Below are 19,549 nucleotides of genomic sequence, written 5' to 3' on the forward strand. Positions count from 1 at the left end.
TTTCTGTTATCATGCCCATCTTTGCATGAAATATTCCCTTGATATCTCCAATTTTCTTGAAGAGATCTTAGTGTTTTCCATTCTATTGTTTTCCTCTATTTCTCTGCATTTTTCATTTACAAAGGCCTTCTTATCTTTCCTTGCTATTCTCCGGAACCCTGCATTCAGTTTAGAGTATCTTTCCTTTGCTCCCTTGCCTCTTGCTTCTCTTCCTTTCTCAGCTACTTACAAATGCAGAGCCTTCTCAGAACATTTTGCCCTCATTCATTTTTCTTTTGGTGGTTTAGGTCACTGCCTCCTGTACAATGACACCAACCGCTGTCCTTAGTTCTTCAGATACTCTCTACCAGATCTAATCTCTTGAAACTATTCATCACCTGCACTGTATAATAAAAGGGATTTGACTAGGTCATACCTAAATGGTCTAGTGGCTTTCCCTACTTTCTCAGATGGTAAAGAATCCACCTGCAATGCAAGTGACTCGGGTTCAATCCCTGGGTCAGAAAGATTCCCTGGAGAAGAGAATGGCAACCCACTCCAGTATTCTTGCTTGGAGAATCCCAGGGACAGAGGAGCCTGGTGGGCTATGGTCCACAGGGTAGCAAAGAGTTGGACACAACTGAATGACTGACCCTTTGCAATAAGGAGCTTATCATCTGAACCATGGTCAGCTCCAGGCCTTGTTTTTACTCTCTGTGTAGAGTTTCTCCATCTTTGGCTACAAAGAACATAATCAATCTGATTTCAGTGTTTACCATCTGGTGATGTCCAAACAAATGGAGATTATTCTGTCGTGTTTAAGGATGCATCCAAGTACTGCATTTTGGACTCTTTTGTTGACCATGAGGGCTCTTCCATTTCTTCTAATGGATTCTTGCCCACAGTAGTAGATATAATAGTCATCTGAATTAAATTTGCCCATTCCCATCAATTTTAGTTCACTGATTCCTAAGAGGATAGTGCCATCTCCTGCTTGACCACGTCTAACTTATCTTGATTCATAGACCTAACATGCCAGGTTCCTATGCAATATTGCTTTTTACAGCACTCGACTTCACTTTCACCACCAGACACACCCACACCGGAACGTTATTTGCATTTGGTCCAGCTGCTGCATTCTTACTGGAGCTATTTGTAATGGCCTTCTGCTTTTCCCCAGTAGCATACTGGATACCTTCTGACCTAGGGGGCTCATCTTATGGAGTCATATCTTTTTACCATTTCATACTGTCCATGGGGGTCTCCAGGCAATAATACTAGAGTGGGTTGTCATTTCCTTCTCCAGTGGACAATGTTTTGTCAGTCTTCATTATTATCCATCCATTTCAGGTGGCCCCACACAGAATGGCCTATAGCTTCATTGAGTTACACAAGCCCCTTTACCATGACAAGACTGTAATCCATGGAGAGGAAAATTCTAAGATGTATTTGACAAATTTGTGACCACCTCCTCTGTTCACAGGATTTTCCATTAAGAATACAGGAGTGGGTTTCTCTTTCCTTCTCCAGGATCCTGATCCCGGGATCAAATCCATGTCTGCACTGCAGACATCCTGCATTACAGGCAGATAGTTTACCACTGTGCCACCCAGGATTCCCATTAAATCTGTAATAAATCTAGTAAAAGTGGCAAATAATATTCTAATATGTTAAAATGTATCTTTCTACTATTTGATAGTTGAAGCAGTCAAAAGCAATACTATAGAGAATATACAAATAGAATAAAAAGATTATTGTGAATGTAGAAAAGATTGTACCTAACCATTGCACAAAACACATTTTCAAGCAAAGATTTTTTGTGTTTTAATTATTATTGGTCAATTCCAAGTTCATACTGTCAGCCTCAATCTATTTCAAACACTGACTTCATACAGACTACAGTCTTTCTTCAAAAAGTGATTAAAGAGAAATTGATAAGAAAAGGAAGACTGGGAAACAACACATGTTTGTGAATAAAAAATACATTACTAAAAATATGTGAGTTTAGAAGAAATGATAAAAGATGCAGCAGCTGATTAAAATTGAAAACTAAAAATACTATGTCAAGCTGATGAAATTCAGACAAAGTAGCTCTCAAAAGAAAAATTTATATCCTTAAGTATTTGTATTGTAAAAGAAAAGGTGCTTGAAATTAAAACATTAAGCTTACAACCAAAGCAGTAAAAGTAATCTATTAATCTCTAGATTTAATGCAATCTCTATCAAACATCTATGACATTTTCCCAGAGAAGTAGAATAAATAATCCCATAATTATATAGGACCACAAAAGACCCCAAATTGCCAAAGCAATCTTGAGAAAAAACAACAAAGTTAAATATATCACAGTCCCAGACTTCAGACTAGATACAAAGCTACAGTAATCAAAACTAGTATCTGTTGCATTGGCACAACAGATATATAGAACAATGCAAGAGACTGGAGAGCCCAGAAATAAACCCACATATTTAAAGGTCAGTTAGTCTAAAACAAAGGAAGCGTGAATATGCAATGGAGAAAAAACAGCATTTTCAATAAATGGTGCTAAGAAAACAAGACAGCTACATTTAAAAGAATGGATTTAGAACACTTCCTCACACCATATACAAAAAGGAGTTCAAAATGTATTAAAGATCTAAATGAAAGGGCTGAAATCATAAAAGTCCTAGAGGAAAACATAGGCCAAGCACTCTTTTGACATATATAATAGCGTTATTTTTTGGTCTGTTTCCTAAGGCAAAGGAAATAAAACAAAAGTAAACAAATGAGACCTAACTAAACTTAAAAGCTTTTCCACAGGAAAGGAAATAATCAAGAAAGCAGACAACCTACTGAATGAATATTTGCAAGTGGTACTGCCAGCAAGGGGTTAATATTCAAAATATATAAACAGATCAAAACAAAAAGGCAATACAATAAAAAAATGGACAGAATCTTTTGACATATTTTTCCAAAAAAGATACACAGATACAGACAGCAAACAGGCACAAGAAAGGATGCTCAATATCACTAATTATTTGAGAAATGAAAATTAAAACTGAGATATCATCTCACACCTGTGAAAACGACTATAGTCAAAAAGTCTACAAATAGCAAATGTTGGAGAGGATGTGTGAATAGAGAATCCTCTTACACTGATGTGTGCATGCATGCCTGCTCAGCCGTTACAGTCATGGCCAACTCTCTGTGACCCAAGGGACCATAGCCCTCCGGCGCCTCTCTTCATGGGATTCTACAGGCAAGAAGACTCGAGTGGGTTGCCATGCTCTCCTCCAGGGGATTTTCCCCACCCAGGGATCGAACCTGCATCTCCTGCACCACAAGGGGATTCTTTACCACTGAGCCAGCAGGAAAGCAACCTACACTGTGGGTGGGAATGTAAATTGGTGCAGCCACTCTATAAAACAGTAGGGAGTTTCCTCAAAAAACTAAAAATAGGACTATCATATGGTCCAACAATTCCACCCCTGAGTATATATCTGGAAAAATGAAAACACTAATTTGAAAGGACACATGCACCTCAATGTTCATAACAGCACTATTTATAATAGCCAAGATACAGCAGCAACCCAAGTGCTAATCAACAGATGAATGGATATAGAAGATGTGCCATATATATGAATATTACTCAGCCATAAAAAGAATGAAATTCTTCCATTTGTAGCAACATGGATGGGCATAGAGAATGCTATGCTTAGTGAAGCAAAGTCAGAGAGAAAGATACTGTATGAAATCACTTCTTCATGGAATCTAAAAAATAATACAAATTAATGTATACACAAAAACAGAAACATACTCACAGATAAAGAAAATAAACTTGTGCTTACCAAAGGAGAGAGGGAAAGGAAGAAAGACAAATTAGGGGTATAGGATTTAAAGATAAAAACTATCACATATAAAAGAAAGCAAAAATGGTATACTGTACAGCATAAAGAATGGTAGCCATTACATTTTAATAATTTTAAGGGAGTGTAATCTGCAAAAATACTGTATGCTGTACACCTAAAACTAATATAAAATTGTAAATCTACAATAACTCAAAAAAATGAATAAAAAGCAAAGAAGTAAAGAAAATCAGAATGAACATAAACGTTAAATGAAAGAAAATAATAAAAATATAAGAAAGAAAGATAAGTATGTTTCATTCACCATTTGTAACAATAAATTTGCTTATCATTGTAAACAATATTAAAAATATATTAGAAAAAATGATAGATTTGTTTATTTTTTCCTATTTTGCAACATTTTGGAAAATACCATTTTATTAGTAATCCTGCATATAAGAAAAGTAGATAAACTTTAAATGCCGATGTTATGGGTACTGCAATTAGATAGGAGAAACTTTTTCCAGATATAATCTTGCTCGTACTAACTGATTTAATTTGATTAACCTCATTCCAAAGTTTTCCATATTCTATAATGCTTTGTTTTAAAAAATCATGTATATTGCAATAACATGGATGGATCTAGAGATTGTCATACTGAGTGAAGTAAGTCAGACAGAGACAGACAATTATCATACAACGTGGCTTATACGTAGAATCTAATCTGAATATAATTTATTTAAATTTATTTGAATTAATTCAGATGACCATTTATTTCTACTACTGTGTACAAGAATCCCCTAGAAGAAATGGAGAAGCCCTCACAGTCAACAAAAGAGTCTTGGTGCAATCTCAAAAATGACAGAATGATCTCGGTTCATTTCCAAGGCAAACCATTCAACATGACAGTGATCCAAGTCCAGGCCCCAATCACTAACGCCGAAGAAACTGACATTGACCAGTTCTGTGAAGACCTACAAGACCTTCTAGAATGAACACCAACAAAAGGTGTCCTTTTCATCATAGGGGACTGGAATGCAAAAGTAGGAAGTCAAGAGATACCTGGAATACCTGGTAAGTTTGGCCTTGAAGTACAAAATAAAGCAAGGCAGAGGCTAGCAGAGTTTTGTCAAGAGAATGCACTGGTCACAGTAGACACTCTTTTCCAACAAGGCAAGAGACAACTCTACACATGGACATCATCAGATGGTCAATACTGAAATCAGGTTGATTATATTGTTTGAAACCAAAGATGGAGACGCTCTAGAAAGTCAGCAAAAACAAGACTTGGAGATGACTGTGGCTCAGATCATGAGGTCCTCACTACAAAATTCAGCCTTAAATTGAAGAAAGTAGGGAAAATTGTTAGGCCATTCAGGTATGACCTAAATCAAACCCCTTATGATTATACAGTGGAGGTGATGAATAGATTTAAAGGATTAGATCTGGTAGACAGAGTGCCTAAAGAACTATAGATGGAGGTTCATAACATTGTAAAGGAGGTGGTGACCAAAACCATCCCAAAGAAAAAGAAATGCATGAAGGAAAAGTGATATGAGGAGACTTTACACACAGCTGAGGAAAGAAGAGAAGGGAAAGGCAAGGGAGAAAGGGAAAGATATACCCAGTTGAATGCAGAGTTCCAGAGAATAGCAAGGAGAGATAAGAAAGTCTTCTTAAGTGAACAATGAAAAGAAATAGAGGAAAACAGTAGAATGGGAATGACTAGAAATCTCTTCAAGAAAATTGTAGATATCAAGGGAATATTTCATGCAAGGATGGACAGAAGCAGTAGGGACTGAACTGAAGTAGAAGAGATTAAGAAGTGGCAAGAGTATACAGAAGAGCTATACCAAAAAAGTCTTACTGACCCAGTAACCATGATGGTGTAGTCATTCACCCAGAGCCAACTATCTTGGTGTGTGAATTCAAATGGGATTTAGGAAGCATTACTACAAACAAAGCTAGTGGAGGTGATGGAATTCCAGGGGAGATATTTCAAATCCTAAAAGATGGTTAATTTGGTTAAAGTGTTGCACTTAACACGTCAGCAAATCTGGAAAACTCAAGGGCCACAGGACTGGAAAAGGTCAGTTTTAATTTCGGTCTCAAAGAAGGGCAATGCCAAAGAATGTTCACTACTGTACAATTGTGCTCATTGCACATGCTAGCAAGGTTAAGATCAAAATCCTTCAAACTAGGCTTCAGCAGTACCTGAACCGAGAATGCCCAGATGTATAATTTGGGTTTAGAAAAGGCAGAGGAAACACAGACCAAATTGTCAACACTCTCTGGATCATAAAGAAAGTAGGGGAATTCCAGAAAAACATCTACTTCTGCTTCATTGACTACTCTAAAGCCTATGATTGTGTGGATCACAACAAACTGTGGGAAATTTTAAAGGGATGGGGAATACCAGACCACCTTACTGATCTGCTGAGAAACTTGTATGTAGGTCAAGTTCATATCCATTGAGTCAGTGATGCTATCTAACCATCTCATTGTATGCCACCCTCCTCTCCTTTTACCTTCAATCTTTCCCAGCATAAGGGTCTTTTCCAATGAGAGAGTTATTCCTATCAGGTAGCCAAAGCATTAGAACTTCAGCTTCAACAACAGTCCTTTCAATGAATATTTAGGGTTGGTTTCTTTTAGGATTGACCGGTTTAATCTACATGAAATCCAAGGAACTCTCAAGTCTTCTCCAGCACCACAATTTGAAAGTATCAATTCTTCAGGCTTCAGCCTTCTTTTCTTTGTTTCTTTGGTCCAATTCCCACATCCATTCATGACTACTGAAAAAACCATAGCTTTCACTATGTGGACCTTTGTCAGCAAATTGATGTCTTTGTTTTTTAATATGCTATCTAGGTTTGTCATAGCCTTTCTTTCAAGCAGCAAGTGTCTTTCAATTTCATGGTTGCAGTCACCATGCCCAGTGATTTTGAAGTCCAAGAAAATATGCAGAGTACATCATGTACAATACCACACTGGGTGAATCACAAGCTGCAATCAAGATTGCTGGGAGAAATATCAACAACCTCAGATATACAGATAACACCATTCTAATTGCAGAAAGGAAGAGGAATTAAAGATCCTCTTGATGAGAGCGAAAGAGGAAAGTGAAAAGCCTGGCTTAAAACTAAACATTCAAAAACCTTGGATCATGGCATCCAGTGCCATCGCTTCCAGGTAAATAGAAGGGGAAAACAGTGACAAATTTTATTTTCCTGAGCTCCAAAATCATTGTGGGCAGTGACGACTGCAGCCATGAAATCAAAAGGACTGATGCTGAAGCTGAAGCTCCAATACTTAGGCCACCTGATGTGAAGAATTAATTCATTGGAAAAGACCCTGATGCTGGGAAAGATTGAAAGCAGGAGGAGAAGGGGACGATAGAGGATGAGAAGGTTTGATGGCATCACTGACTCAATGGACATGAGTTTGAGCAAGCTCTGGGAATTGGTGACGGACAGGGAAGCCTGGCGTGCTGTAGTCCATTGGGTCACAAAGAGTTGGACATGGGTGAGTGACTGAACTGAATCTGAGAGGTAAGGGAGGAGGGATAAATTGGGAGATTAGGAATGACATACTGAAGCGACTTAGCAGCAGCAGCAGGACACACATTTCTATGTATAAATAGATAACTAGTATGGACCTACGGTATTGCACAGGAAGCTCAATACTCTGTAACGTCCTATTAGGGAAAAGAACTTAAAATAGGGTGGAGATATATATATATATATATATATATGTATGTATAACAGATTGACTTTGCTATATATCTGAAACTAACACAACATCGTAAATCAAACAGACTCCAAAAAAATTAAGGAAAAAGAACAAATAGGATGAAAAAATTATGTAGAGTTTTAAACTTTCTCTGAAGCTATGTTTACTTTTATATCTTACTCTTCAGTATGTTTTTAAGGACAGACAAAGGATGAGATGTTTGGATGGCATCACCAACTCAATGGGCATGAGTTTGAGTAAGCTCCGAGAGTTGGTAATGAACAGAGAGGCCTGCAGTGCTGCAGTCCATGGGGTCACAAAGAGTAGGGCACGACTGAGCAACTGAACTGAACTGAATGATTTTCACAATATATTTTCAAGGGCTTATTCAAAGACTATAAGTAGAAATTGATCAACACCTATAACTATGTTACAACATAGACTCATAATTCTTAAATTAAAAATAACTTTATAAAGAATAACATGTGCATTCATGTACTACAAGTATTTTATAACTTTTTATGTGTAAAATCTATTTATGCACACAAAAGTTTCATTTAATTTTCATTGTAAGAACAAACTTGTTACCAAAAGGGAGAGAGAAGGGAGAATGAACAAATTATGGTATGGGATTAAAATATAAAAACTACTATGCATAAAGTTTAATAAACAAATAGGTATATTGTATAACCCAGAGAATGAAAGTAATATCCTGCACAACTCCATACCCATCACACTCATAATACCACTCAATTATCAGGGATACAGATTTTTCCTTAACTGCATTTTCATTTTCACTGAAACTAAAGTGTCTTTGAGTCATTCCAGATGAATTAGTGAAAAACAAAGGACAAAAATCATTTAACAACTTTTAAAAAGCAATCATTAAAATCTTGGTCAGGAAAGATGTTTAAGAAAGAATCTAGAAATTAACTTATTTATTTATTTCACTTCTTAGTAATTTAAAATTCTGTAACAAACAATCTGATAAAGGGAAGTTTACATCTTCCTTTTTAATCCTTATATGTATAATTTCATTTTCTTCCCTTAATGTGCTACAACTTCTACCAAACCTTTTTTAAAAAGGGTTGGGGAAACTGGTGGACACACTTGATTTTTTACCTATTTCAAAAGAAATATTTTCAGAATGTCACCAATAATAACGGTGAACAGGAAAGTGAAAGTCAATCAGTCGTGTCCAACTTTTTGTTACCCAGGGACTGTAACCTGCCAGGCTCTTCTGTCCATGGAATTCTCTAGGCAAGAGCACTGGGGTGAGTAGCCCTTCCCTTCTCCATGGGATCTTACCAATCCAGGGATCCAACCCAGGTCTCCTGCATTGCCGGCAAATTCTTTATCATCTGAACCACCAGGAAAGCCCAATGACAATGGTACTTGCACTAGCTTTTGTTGATTTTCTTCATAAAATTAATGAAATATTTTTATTTTCCTAATTTGCTCAGGGTTTGTTGTTGCTGTTAAATCACTAATAGATCTTTTTCTTGATTTAACTGAGATACTCATTTAATGGTGCTTATATGTATGTACACATACATATAAACACAAACATATATATATATGATATATAATACATATATACACATATCCATGCATATATTTGCTTTTGAGATATATAGTAATAGTAATATACTTTATATGGTACTTATATAATTATAGATAGATACGTATATACATATACATGCGTAGATATTTGCATTTGTTTTGGTAATGTGGGGAGGATTTTACATACATATTCAAATGTGAGTCTGGGTTAAAATTTTCCTTTCTTACACTGTTTTTTCATCAGGATGGCTATCAGGTTTTGCTAACTATATAAATTGTTGTTGGTGTTTAGTGACTAAGTCATGCCTTACTTTTTTGTAAACCCATGAACGGTAGCCCTCCAGGCTCCTCTGCCCAAGGGATTTTCCAGGCAAGAATCTTGGAGTGGGTTGCCATTTCCTTCTCCAAGGGATCTTCCTGACCCAGGAATCAAAACCACATCTTCTGCATTACAGATGGATTCTTTACCACTGAGCCACATTGGAAACCCTAACCATATAAACAGTAGAGTGTAATTTTTATTTTATTCTCTGGAAGACTTTATGTAAGACCATATTTATTTCTTACTGGGTTGTTGGGTAGAACTTACTCATGAAGCCATCTAGCCTGGGTTTTCATTGTCAAGAATTTTTTTGACTAATAATTCAAATAAACAGTAATTTGACTTCTCTATTGGTTATAGAAACATTCAAATTTTTAAATTTCTTCTTGAATAAGAGCTGACTAATTAATATTTTGTAGTAATTTTCCCATTTCATTTACATTTTCAAAGTTATTGGCATAATATTCAAAATGTTTTTTTGGTGTCTAAAGCATCTATGGTTATAATAATCATTTTATGCTAATTATTAGATAATTGTGCTTTCTCTGTTATTCTTTTTTCTTGATCTCTTCTCATCCATTTCTCTATTTTCTAAATTGTTTCAAAGTACCAACATTGTCCATATTTTGTACCACATAGTTTCATGTTTTTAAATTTATTTTTTATTTCTTCCTTTATGTACTATTCCATTTATTTTATTGCTCCTTTTTCTAGCATCTTTATATGGATATCTATCTCTTTAGTTTGGAGTATTTTTTATTTCCTAATATGCATATATAAGTTTCTGAATTTCCTTCTAAATATGCTTTACATGTATTTTACAGACTTGGAATTCTCAGTACTTTTGTTATAATTGAAAATGATTTCTAATTTTTATCACAATTTCTTCTTGAATGAATAGGATAGTTGATATATATTTCCCAGTTTTAATATGTGTGGGATTTTTCTAGTTATCTTTCTGATACTGATTTTTAACTTAATTCCATTGTATCTGAGAACATAATTTGTATTATGTCAACCCTTTTAGATCATTTACTATTTCTTTTAAAATTATCTCTTTCAAAAAATTCCTGGAGCTTGCATAATACCCATCATAAGTTTTCTGAGCTATTCAATTAATCAAATAAGAATGCAAAACAAAGTAAAATATATTTGAAAGAAGAGGAACCTTTGCATTTAAAACTGAAAGAGAGAGAACCCTTGATGGGATAAACCACCTTCTCTCCTGGGGTCACAGAGACTCTCCAGATGCAGTGTGTATAAGACGGATAGCCATTTGGAAATCCTGGGGAGGACAGATTGCCATTGGATTCTTGCAGGGTTTCTCCACATGCTGAAAGAAAGAAAAAACAACATATGTTTGATTTTTTTTAATGAAAAAGATAAAATTATCCATTATTTTTTATAAAAGACACTTGCTTCATAAATGAATCTTGAGTCTTTTGGTGTTAGACAAGGATATATATTTGTATTTTATAAAACACTTTTCCTTTATAAGTAATTTTTTTTAAATGTCTTTCTTACTAGAATTTCAGTATACTTAAAGGGATTGCTATAGCTAAACATATAACAAGATTATGAGATAAATAACCTGAAGAACCGTAAAATTTTTCCTCATGGAAACATTTCTCATTCATTCCCAAGAGGCAAATAGCCAACTTATACATTACCTATACTCAGTTTGAATCCAGTGGGTACCTATTCGATGTGATTCTGGGACTCCATGAAACATTCTATTATTATATTTGGTGTAGAGGGAAGTTAATTTTAATAATGAGTACTGTATCAAAGTTGGGAAAAAGAAAATTTAAATAATAATGAATAAATAGTCAATAAAAGTGGTACCAAAATGACACACAATGATTTTTTTTTTTCAAAATAAACTGGAATAAGTTGAAACATAAAACATTATGGAAGACAGATTTTCCAATGAGATATAGATATTTATTTATTCTCTGTTTTCTGCCTATTATAAGTAGAAATTTCTGGGAAAGCAATTTTATTTTCCTTTTACTACCCCTATCTACTGGAGAATGCCATGGAGAGGAGCCTGGCAGTCTACAGTCCATGGGGTCATAAGAGTTGGACACAACTTAGCGACTAAACAACCAAACAACCAACAGCCCCTATCTCACTTCTTGGTAGTAATTACCAGTCATCTGATGTAGCAAACAGTCAACTGTACAGCCTCAAGATCTGTATGACTAGTATCTATAGGCCAATTCAACAAAGGCAAGATCAGAGGATAATTAGCTCACTGGTTCAGCCAAGGTTTGTGGTCAGAAGCATTCTACAATGGACTGTCTTGTTGCTTTTGCAAGACATGATCTGAGTTAAATGAATCTAAGCTGATTGAAGTACCCTTAATTCATGAACAATTCCTATACAGCAGTTAGTTTATATAAATATTTATATAAAGATGTTTATAACTTTCAGTTAACAGTTTGAAAGAATAACTCCTTCCTTCTGAAGAAAACTGAGATAAAACCTGATATATTACCATATTATAGAGCCAGCAGGTGAACTCTAGCAGATGAACTCTTGTCTCATCAAACCAATACATTATAAATGGTTCTGCATATCTTGATTTAAATGAAGAAACAAAAATAATAGCTTGGAAAACATAAAATAGACATGTAAAAAGAGTTTGATATGATATAAATATTTATGCAGCCATGAAATTAAAAGATACTTGCTCCTTGGAAGAAAAGCAGTGACAAACCTAGACAGTGTATTAAAAAACAGAGACATTAACTACAAAGGTCCGCATAGTCAAAGCTATGGTTTTTCCCATAGTCATGTACGGATATGAGAGCTGGAACAATAAAAAAGGCTGAGCACTTAAGAACTGATGCCTTTGAACTGTCATGAGGGAGAAGACTCTTGAGAGTCCCTTGGACAGAAAGGAGATCCAACCAGTCAATCCTAAAGGAAATCACCCTGAATACTCTTTGGAAGGACTGATGCTGAAGCTGAAGCTCCAATAGTTTGGCCACCTGTTGCGAAGAACTGACGCATTGGGAAAGACCCTGATGCTGGGAAAGATTGAAGGCAGAAGGAGAAGGGGAAGACAGAGGATGAGATTCTTGGATGGCCTCGCAGACTCAATGGACATGAGTTTGAGCAAACTCCAGGAGATGGTTTAGGACAAGGCAAGCCTGGTATGCTGCAGTTCATGTGGTCACAAAGAGTCGGACATGACTGAGAGGCTGAATAACAACAACAAATAATGCTTGTACAACAAAACAAATTTAAAATAAGAGCAAGCAATATTTATTCTGATAAACAGGCAGATAAAAGCAACTTGAGAATAAAAGAAAAATGCTAAAGGTAAAAAATATGTAATCAACACTTTCCATGAATCATCTAAGGATACTTGATAAATATGACACTATAAGACCCCTTAGAAAAATGAAAATTTGTGAAGATTTATTAATGCAACTGATGTGTTTCTAATTATGATCAGTTTAGGTGCTAAATAGCCATTGGGGAATTGGGTGTGTTTCAATGAAAATACCTACAATTTATAGCAGTTTAAAAATAAATTCTGTAATTCTAAGCTACATAGAATGTTGGTACTGGATTTCCTCAAGTGGAATTAAAACAATTAACTCACACATGTAAACAAACATTATTATACTGATAAAACAATAAAACAGCTCTCTGAAATGCAAAAAAAAAAAAGAATATAGTTCAAACATCTAATAAATGTATTACATAGCACCTACTTATAATGCAAGAACTGTGGACACCAATTGCCAAGTTGTAATCATTTGTGCATTTCCCTCAGTGCATGTGGCTATCCCAGGCTACCTGATCCCTATTTCAGAAGATTTTCATAAATTTCCCTGGGCATTTGTTGATTCATGTCCAGGTATAAAAACTAATTTTATAATTAAAACAACTAAAGGAAAATTAGCACAGAAATGATGGCACTACTAAGTTAAATACATAGTCTCCTCATTTACACAGAAATCTATTTAGTATATGGATGATAAGAGAGAAATTTGACTCACGACATAATCCCTTGTTATGTCATACAAGCAAGTCTCAAAACCTTCAACTTCAGTTTTCTGTTCTTTAAAGTGGCTCTTATTAATATGTATTTCATAAAGTTGTTTTGTAGGGGTCAAGTATTGTTATGCCCAAAGCCCTCTATTTAACACTTAAGATACCTCTGACACAGGTAGGAAAACTGTGGGCGTAACTTTTACAATGTATCTTTGAGCTAAAAAAACCCCAGTCTTATCTAAGAGAAAAAAAAGCATAAATATACAAAGAAAAATTATCATCAGTCTCCTAATAAAAATCATTCTAAAGTAAAACAATTCACAAATTGAATTTTCATCTCTCTAGGCAGATGACATGATCTTATATGTACAAAATCATAAAGATTCCACAGACAAAAAAAAATACTGTTAGAAGTAATAAAAAAATATACAAAATTATAGAATACAAAATCAACACACAAAGTTCAGTTGTATATCCATTAACTATCAACGAACAATATGAAAATGAAATTAAGAAAATAACTGTTTATAAGAAACCCCCCTCAGTAATAAAATATTTAGGAATGAAAGAGGCAAAATAAACTTGAGGCAAAAGACATGAACATTGAAGACTATAAAATATCGATAAAAGAAATGTAAAGGACACAAAGATGTTTTCATGGATTGGAAAACTTAATACTGTTAAAATATTATCCATCCTAGTCAAAGCATGGATAAATTTCTAAAATTCAGTGCAATCATTATCAAATTCCCAGTGGCATATTTTTGTAGAAATGGGAGGAAAAGTCTTAAAATTCATATAGCATCACAAATCCTAAATAGCCAAAACAATCCTGAGTTGGGGCGGGGGGGTGGGGGAGAGGGGAAACAGAGCTGGAAGCCTCATTCTTCTTAACCTCAAAACATACTACATATCTACAGTAATTAAAAGTATGATACTGGCATAAGAGAGGCATATAGACCAATGGGACAGAATAAAGAGCCAAAAATAAACCCACACCTAAACAGTAAAATGGGATCTTTGACAAGGGTGCTAAGACTTTTCAATGGTGAAAAGATAGGCTCTTTTAGGGAAACTAGATACACACATACAAGAGAATAAAATCAAACCCGTTTTTTCACTATCCTCAAAAATCAACTCAAAGTGGATTAAAGACCTAAAAGTAAGACCCCAATTTGTAAAATTCCCAGAAGAAAAACATAGGTGAAAAACATCATAACAGAGGTCTTGGCAATGATTGCTTAGATATGAAACCAAAAGCACAGGTAATAAGAGTAAAAATGGACAAGGGGGACAACAGCAGGCTAAACAACTTCTGTGTAGCAAAGGAAAGAATCAAAGAAATCTTTGGAATGGAACATTCGCAAATCATGCATCTCATAAGGGGTTATATCCAAAACACAGAAGGAACTTTGCGAACAAACAACAAAACAAACCCCAAGTTACCAAACTTTAAAATGTGCAAATGACTTGAATAGACATTTCTCCACAGACGACATACAAATGGCCAATAGATACATGAGAAAAGTGCTCAATGTCACTAATCATCAGAGAAAGGAAAATCAAAACCACAATGAGATATCACCTCACAATGGTTGGTTGGCCATTATCAAAGAAACAGAAATAGCAAGTGTTGGTGAGGATATAGAGAACCACTTTACACTGCTGTTAGGAATGCAAAATGGTGCAGCCACCATGGAAAACAATGTGGAGTTTCCTCAGAAATAATAAATAAACACATGAAAAGATGCTCAACATCACTCATTATTAGAGAAATGCAAATCAAAACCACAATGAGGTACCATTACATGCCAGTCAGGATGGCTGCTATCCAAAAGTCTACAAGCAATAAATGCTGGAGAGGGTGTGGAGAAAAGGGAACCCTCTTACACTGTTGGTGGGAATGCAAACTAGTACAGCCGCTATGGAAAACAGTGTGGAGATTTCTTAAAAAACTGGAAATAGAACTGCCATATGACCCAGCAATCCCACTTCTGGGCATACACACTGAGGAAACCAGATCTGAAAGAGACACGTGCACCCCAATGTTCATCGCAGCACTGTTTATAATAGCCAGGACATGGAAGCAACCTAGATGCCCATCAGCAGATGAATGGATAAGGAAGCTGTGGTACATATACACCATGGAATATTACTCAGCCGTTAAAAAGAATTCATTTGAACCAGTCCTAATGAGATGGATGAAACTGGAGCCCCTTATACAGAGTGAAGTAAGCCAGAAAGATAAAGAACATTACAGCATACTAACACATATATATGGAATTTAGAAAGATGGTAACGATAACCCGATATGCAAAACAGAAAAAGAGGCACAGAAATACAGAACAGACTTTTGAACTCTGTGGGAGAATGTGAGGGTGGGATATTTCAAAAGAACAGCATGTATACTATCTATGGTGAAACAGATCACCAGCCCAGGTGGGATGCATGAGACAAGTGCTCGGACCTGGTGCACTGGGAAGACCCAGAGGAATCGGGTGGAGAGGGAGGTGGGAGGGGGGATCGGGATGGGGAATACGTGTAAATCTATGGCTGATTCATATCAATGTATGACAAAAATAATAATAATAATAATAATAAAAAATTAAAAAAAATAGTTTAAAATTAAAAAAAATAATAATAATAAATAGAGCTACCAAATTATACCCAACTCTGCTTCTGGGTATTGATGCAAAACAATTGAGAACAAAGTCTTGAAGAAATATGTACACTCACATATTCATTGAGTATTACTGACAGCAGCCATAGAAACAAACTGTCTTATCATTGGATGAATGAATAAATAAAACATGGTATATGCATACAATGGAATATTATTCAACCTTCAAACAGAAAGAAATTTGTCATGTGCTACAACAGGGATGAAACTTGGGGACATAATTCTAGTGAAATAGGCTAGACATAAACAAAAAGACAAATATCTCATGAGATTTCTAAAGAGATCTGCTGTATACCAATGTGTATATAATTGACAGCACTGTACTGTACAATAAAATTTTTTAATAGGACATACATTATATGTGTTTCATCAAAATTTAAAAATAATAATAAAGAGTAAACTTCTAAATATTTTATGATCCATCTCACTTTTGCAACAGATGGTTCTCATGTATGCTTTACCTTCCAAGATAGAAAATTGTTTTTGAATTGTATAAATGCTTCCTGGATTGTGTGTGGCAGAGAAATTATTACTGATTTACAGTTGTTTGTATTCCCATCTACAGATATTTTTTGTGGCAAATGTCTGTAATATCCAACAGATATCAAAGATTGAGGATAACTTTTCAATAGTCTTAAAGAATATCTTTATAATGTTACTAACTCAAAAAAAGTACAATAACTTGTAGTAGATAAATCTCTTCCCTCAAAATCTTGATAAACTCTAGAGTATGGGAAGAAATAAAACTATATCTAAACAACTTAGCACTACCTAATCAACTTCATACATCCATTGCTCTCTCAAACTTTTAAATGTAAGAAATAAAATATAGATTTAAAATGATTTTAAGGTAAGAAATGTTAAAAGAAATCCTGTCATCTGAGTCATAATGGTGAAATTAATTACTGAAATATTTTAAAATATATTTCAACGGTAACTCCCTTGCCAAGTCCGACACCAGTTCCAAGAAGTCTTCCTCATTCCACGGTGCAGCTCAGTTCAGGCCCCCCTCTCAGAACTGCTTTAGCATCCTTTACTGATGAGATTTACTTCCTTGACAAATAACATTGTCTGGAGAATTGCACAGATGATTGGCTATTTGTGTGCATAATCGGTGCTTCCTTCTCTGTGGACATAATATCTGGTGTAGTACCTTTCACATATTAAAGCAACTATTTCATTCATACAGCAACCACTTATGAGCACCTAATATTTAATTGATACGTAGATGATACCACTCTAAAGGCAAAAAGTGAAGAGGAACTAAAAAGCCTCTTGATTAGGGTGAAAGAAAGAAGAGAGTGAAAAAGCTGGCTTGAAACTTAACATTCAAAAAACTAAGATCGTAGCAACTTCAGGAAGCCCCTGGGGCTTCCCTGACAGCTCAGCTGGTAAAGAATCTGCCTGCAATGCAGTAGATTGACCCGGTTCAATTCCTGGGTCAGGAAGAACCACTGGAGAAGGGATAGGCTACCCACTCCAGTATTCTTGGGCTTCCCTTGTGGCTCAGCTGGTAAAGAATCCACCAGCAATGCAGGAGACCTGGGTTCGATCCCTGGGTTGGAAAAACACCCTGGGGAAGGGAAAGGGTATCCACTCCAGTATTCTGGCCTGGAGAATTCCATGGAATGTACATGGGGTCGCAAAGAGTTGGACATGACTGAGTGACTTTCCCTTTCACTTTCATGGCATCTGGTCCCATCACTTCATGGCAAATAGAAGGGGAAAATGGGAAAGCAGTGACATATTTTATTTTCTTGGGTTCCAAAAATCACTGCTAATGGTGACTGAAGCCATGAAATTAAAAGATTCTTGCTCCTTGAAAGGAAAGCTATGACAAACCTAGACAGCATATTAAAAACCAGAGATATCATTTTGCTGACAAAGGTTCATACAGTCAAAGCTATGCTTTTTCAGTAGTCTTGAATAAATGTGAAAGTTTGGCCAGAAAGAAGGCCGAGAGTTGAAGAACTGATGCTTTTGAATCATGGTACTGGAGAAGACTCTTGAGAGTCCCTTGGACTGCAAAGAGATCAAACCACTCCATCCTAAAGGAAGTCAATCCTGAATATTCACTAGAAAGACTGATGCTGAAGCTGAAGCTCCATTATTTTGGTCATGTAATGTGAAGAGCCATCTCATTGGAAAAGACTCTTATGCTGGAAAGATTGAGGACGGGAGGAGAAGGGGACAGCAGGGGATTGAGATGGTTGGATAGCATCACCGACTCAATGGACATGAGTTTGAGCAAACTCCAGGAGATAGTGAAGGATGGGGAAGCCTGGTAACTGCAGTCCATTGGGTCACAAAGATTTGGACACATAGTGACTAAACAACAACAAAATACCCTGAGGGAAAAGTCTACTTCCAGTCCTAAAGATTATACTCTAATTGTGAAATGACAAGTGAATTGATGGTTTTAGGAATAAGACATGAAGGCCAGAGCAAATAGGGCATTTACTACCACGGGAATCCTGGGAGATCAGTTAGTTTTTAAGTAGGAGGTTACACAGAAGCTAAATCCTGAATATTAATTAGGACTTGGCTAGGAGTCAGTAGGAGTTTTCTGGATTGAAGAAGAAGCAGGAGGTGAGTACACTGTAGTGTCAGGTGCTGGATGAAGTAGAAGGGAGAAACTAGGCTGTAAGTGAAACACCTAGCAAAGAGGCTGGGGAAGAGACAAGGGGAAAGGAAACCAGTCTCTATGCTAAAATAAGCAGAGTAAGATCTGCATATTGAAGTGCCACTTGAACAGCAGTATGGCCAGAGAACTAAAGAGATGTAAGAATAGAGGGAATAGGTTAATTAGGAAGCACTGTAGTAATCCAGACAAAAGGTGAGGATCCCTAGGATAGGGGATTCACTTCAAGAATGTGAGATAGATACCAAGAAGGCAGCAGGATTGATTAGTTGTGGGAAGCATGGCAGGAAAAGGAATGAAGAGAGAATGCCCTCCACAGTTTTGACTTGGAATGATCTGTGTCTAGTACTATCAACTGAACTAAGAAATGTTTTATGAATAAATGGGTCTGTGAATAAATGAGAAAGTGACTAATTTCTTTTTTTTTGCATGTTGGCAACATATTTGAGCCAAGAACTGTATATAAACACATATAAGTTATATTCTCTTTGAAATTTCAGGGAATTATATCAGGAATTACAGATTTTCTATAACTAAAAAAGAACCTCATATTAATTTTAAAAATAAATTTAATGTTCAAGCATTTAAAAAATTGCCAGTATTTAAATTTCCTGCACAATGAAACTGGTCTTCTATCCCTACAACTTCTACACAGATGTACATCCAATAGATGTAGATATCTGTATATATACACTGTATGTTTAACACCACTTTTAAATTTGTAAACATCTATTTTGACTACATCTATGAGTGACTACACATACACTTTTACATAACAATGATTCTAATCTTCAAAAGC

At 35.7% G+C, this 19,549-nt stretch overlaps 1 protein-coding gene across 1 annotated transcript in view; it reads right to left on the bottom strand.

The window, feature by feature from the left end:
* The window catches only part of TLL1 (tolloid like 1), a 288,550-nt gene that overhangs the window by 88,268 nt on the left and 180,733 nt on the right, over positions 1 to 19,549 (bottom strand). The window contains exon 9 of the mRNA XM_061140921.1: positions 10,636 to 10,751. Within this exon, the coding sequence (XP_060996904.1) occupies positions 10,636 to 10,751 (116 nt within the window). The remainder of the gene's footprint in view (positions 1 to 10,635; positions 10,752 to 19,549) is intronic.

This window comes from Dama dama, chromosome 5, assembly GCF_033118175.1.
Source record: "Dama dama isolate Ldn47 chromosome 5, ASM3311817v1, whole genome shotgun sequence".
Classification (NCBI taxonomy): domain Eukaryota; kingdom Metazoa; phylum Chordata; class Mammalia; order Artiodactyla; family Cervidae; genus Dama; species Dama dama.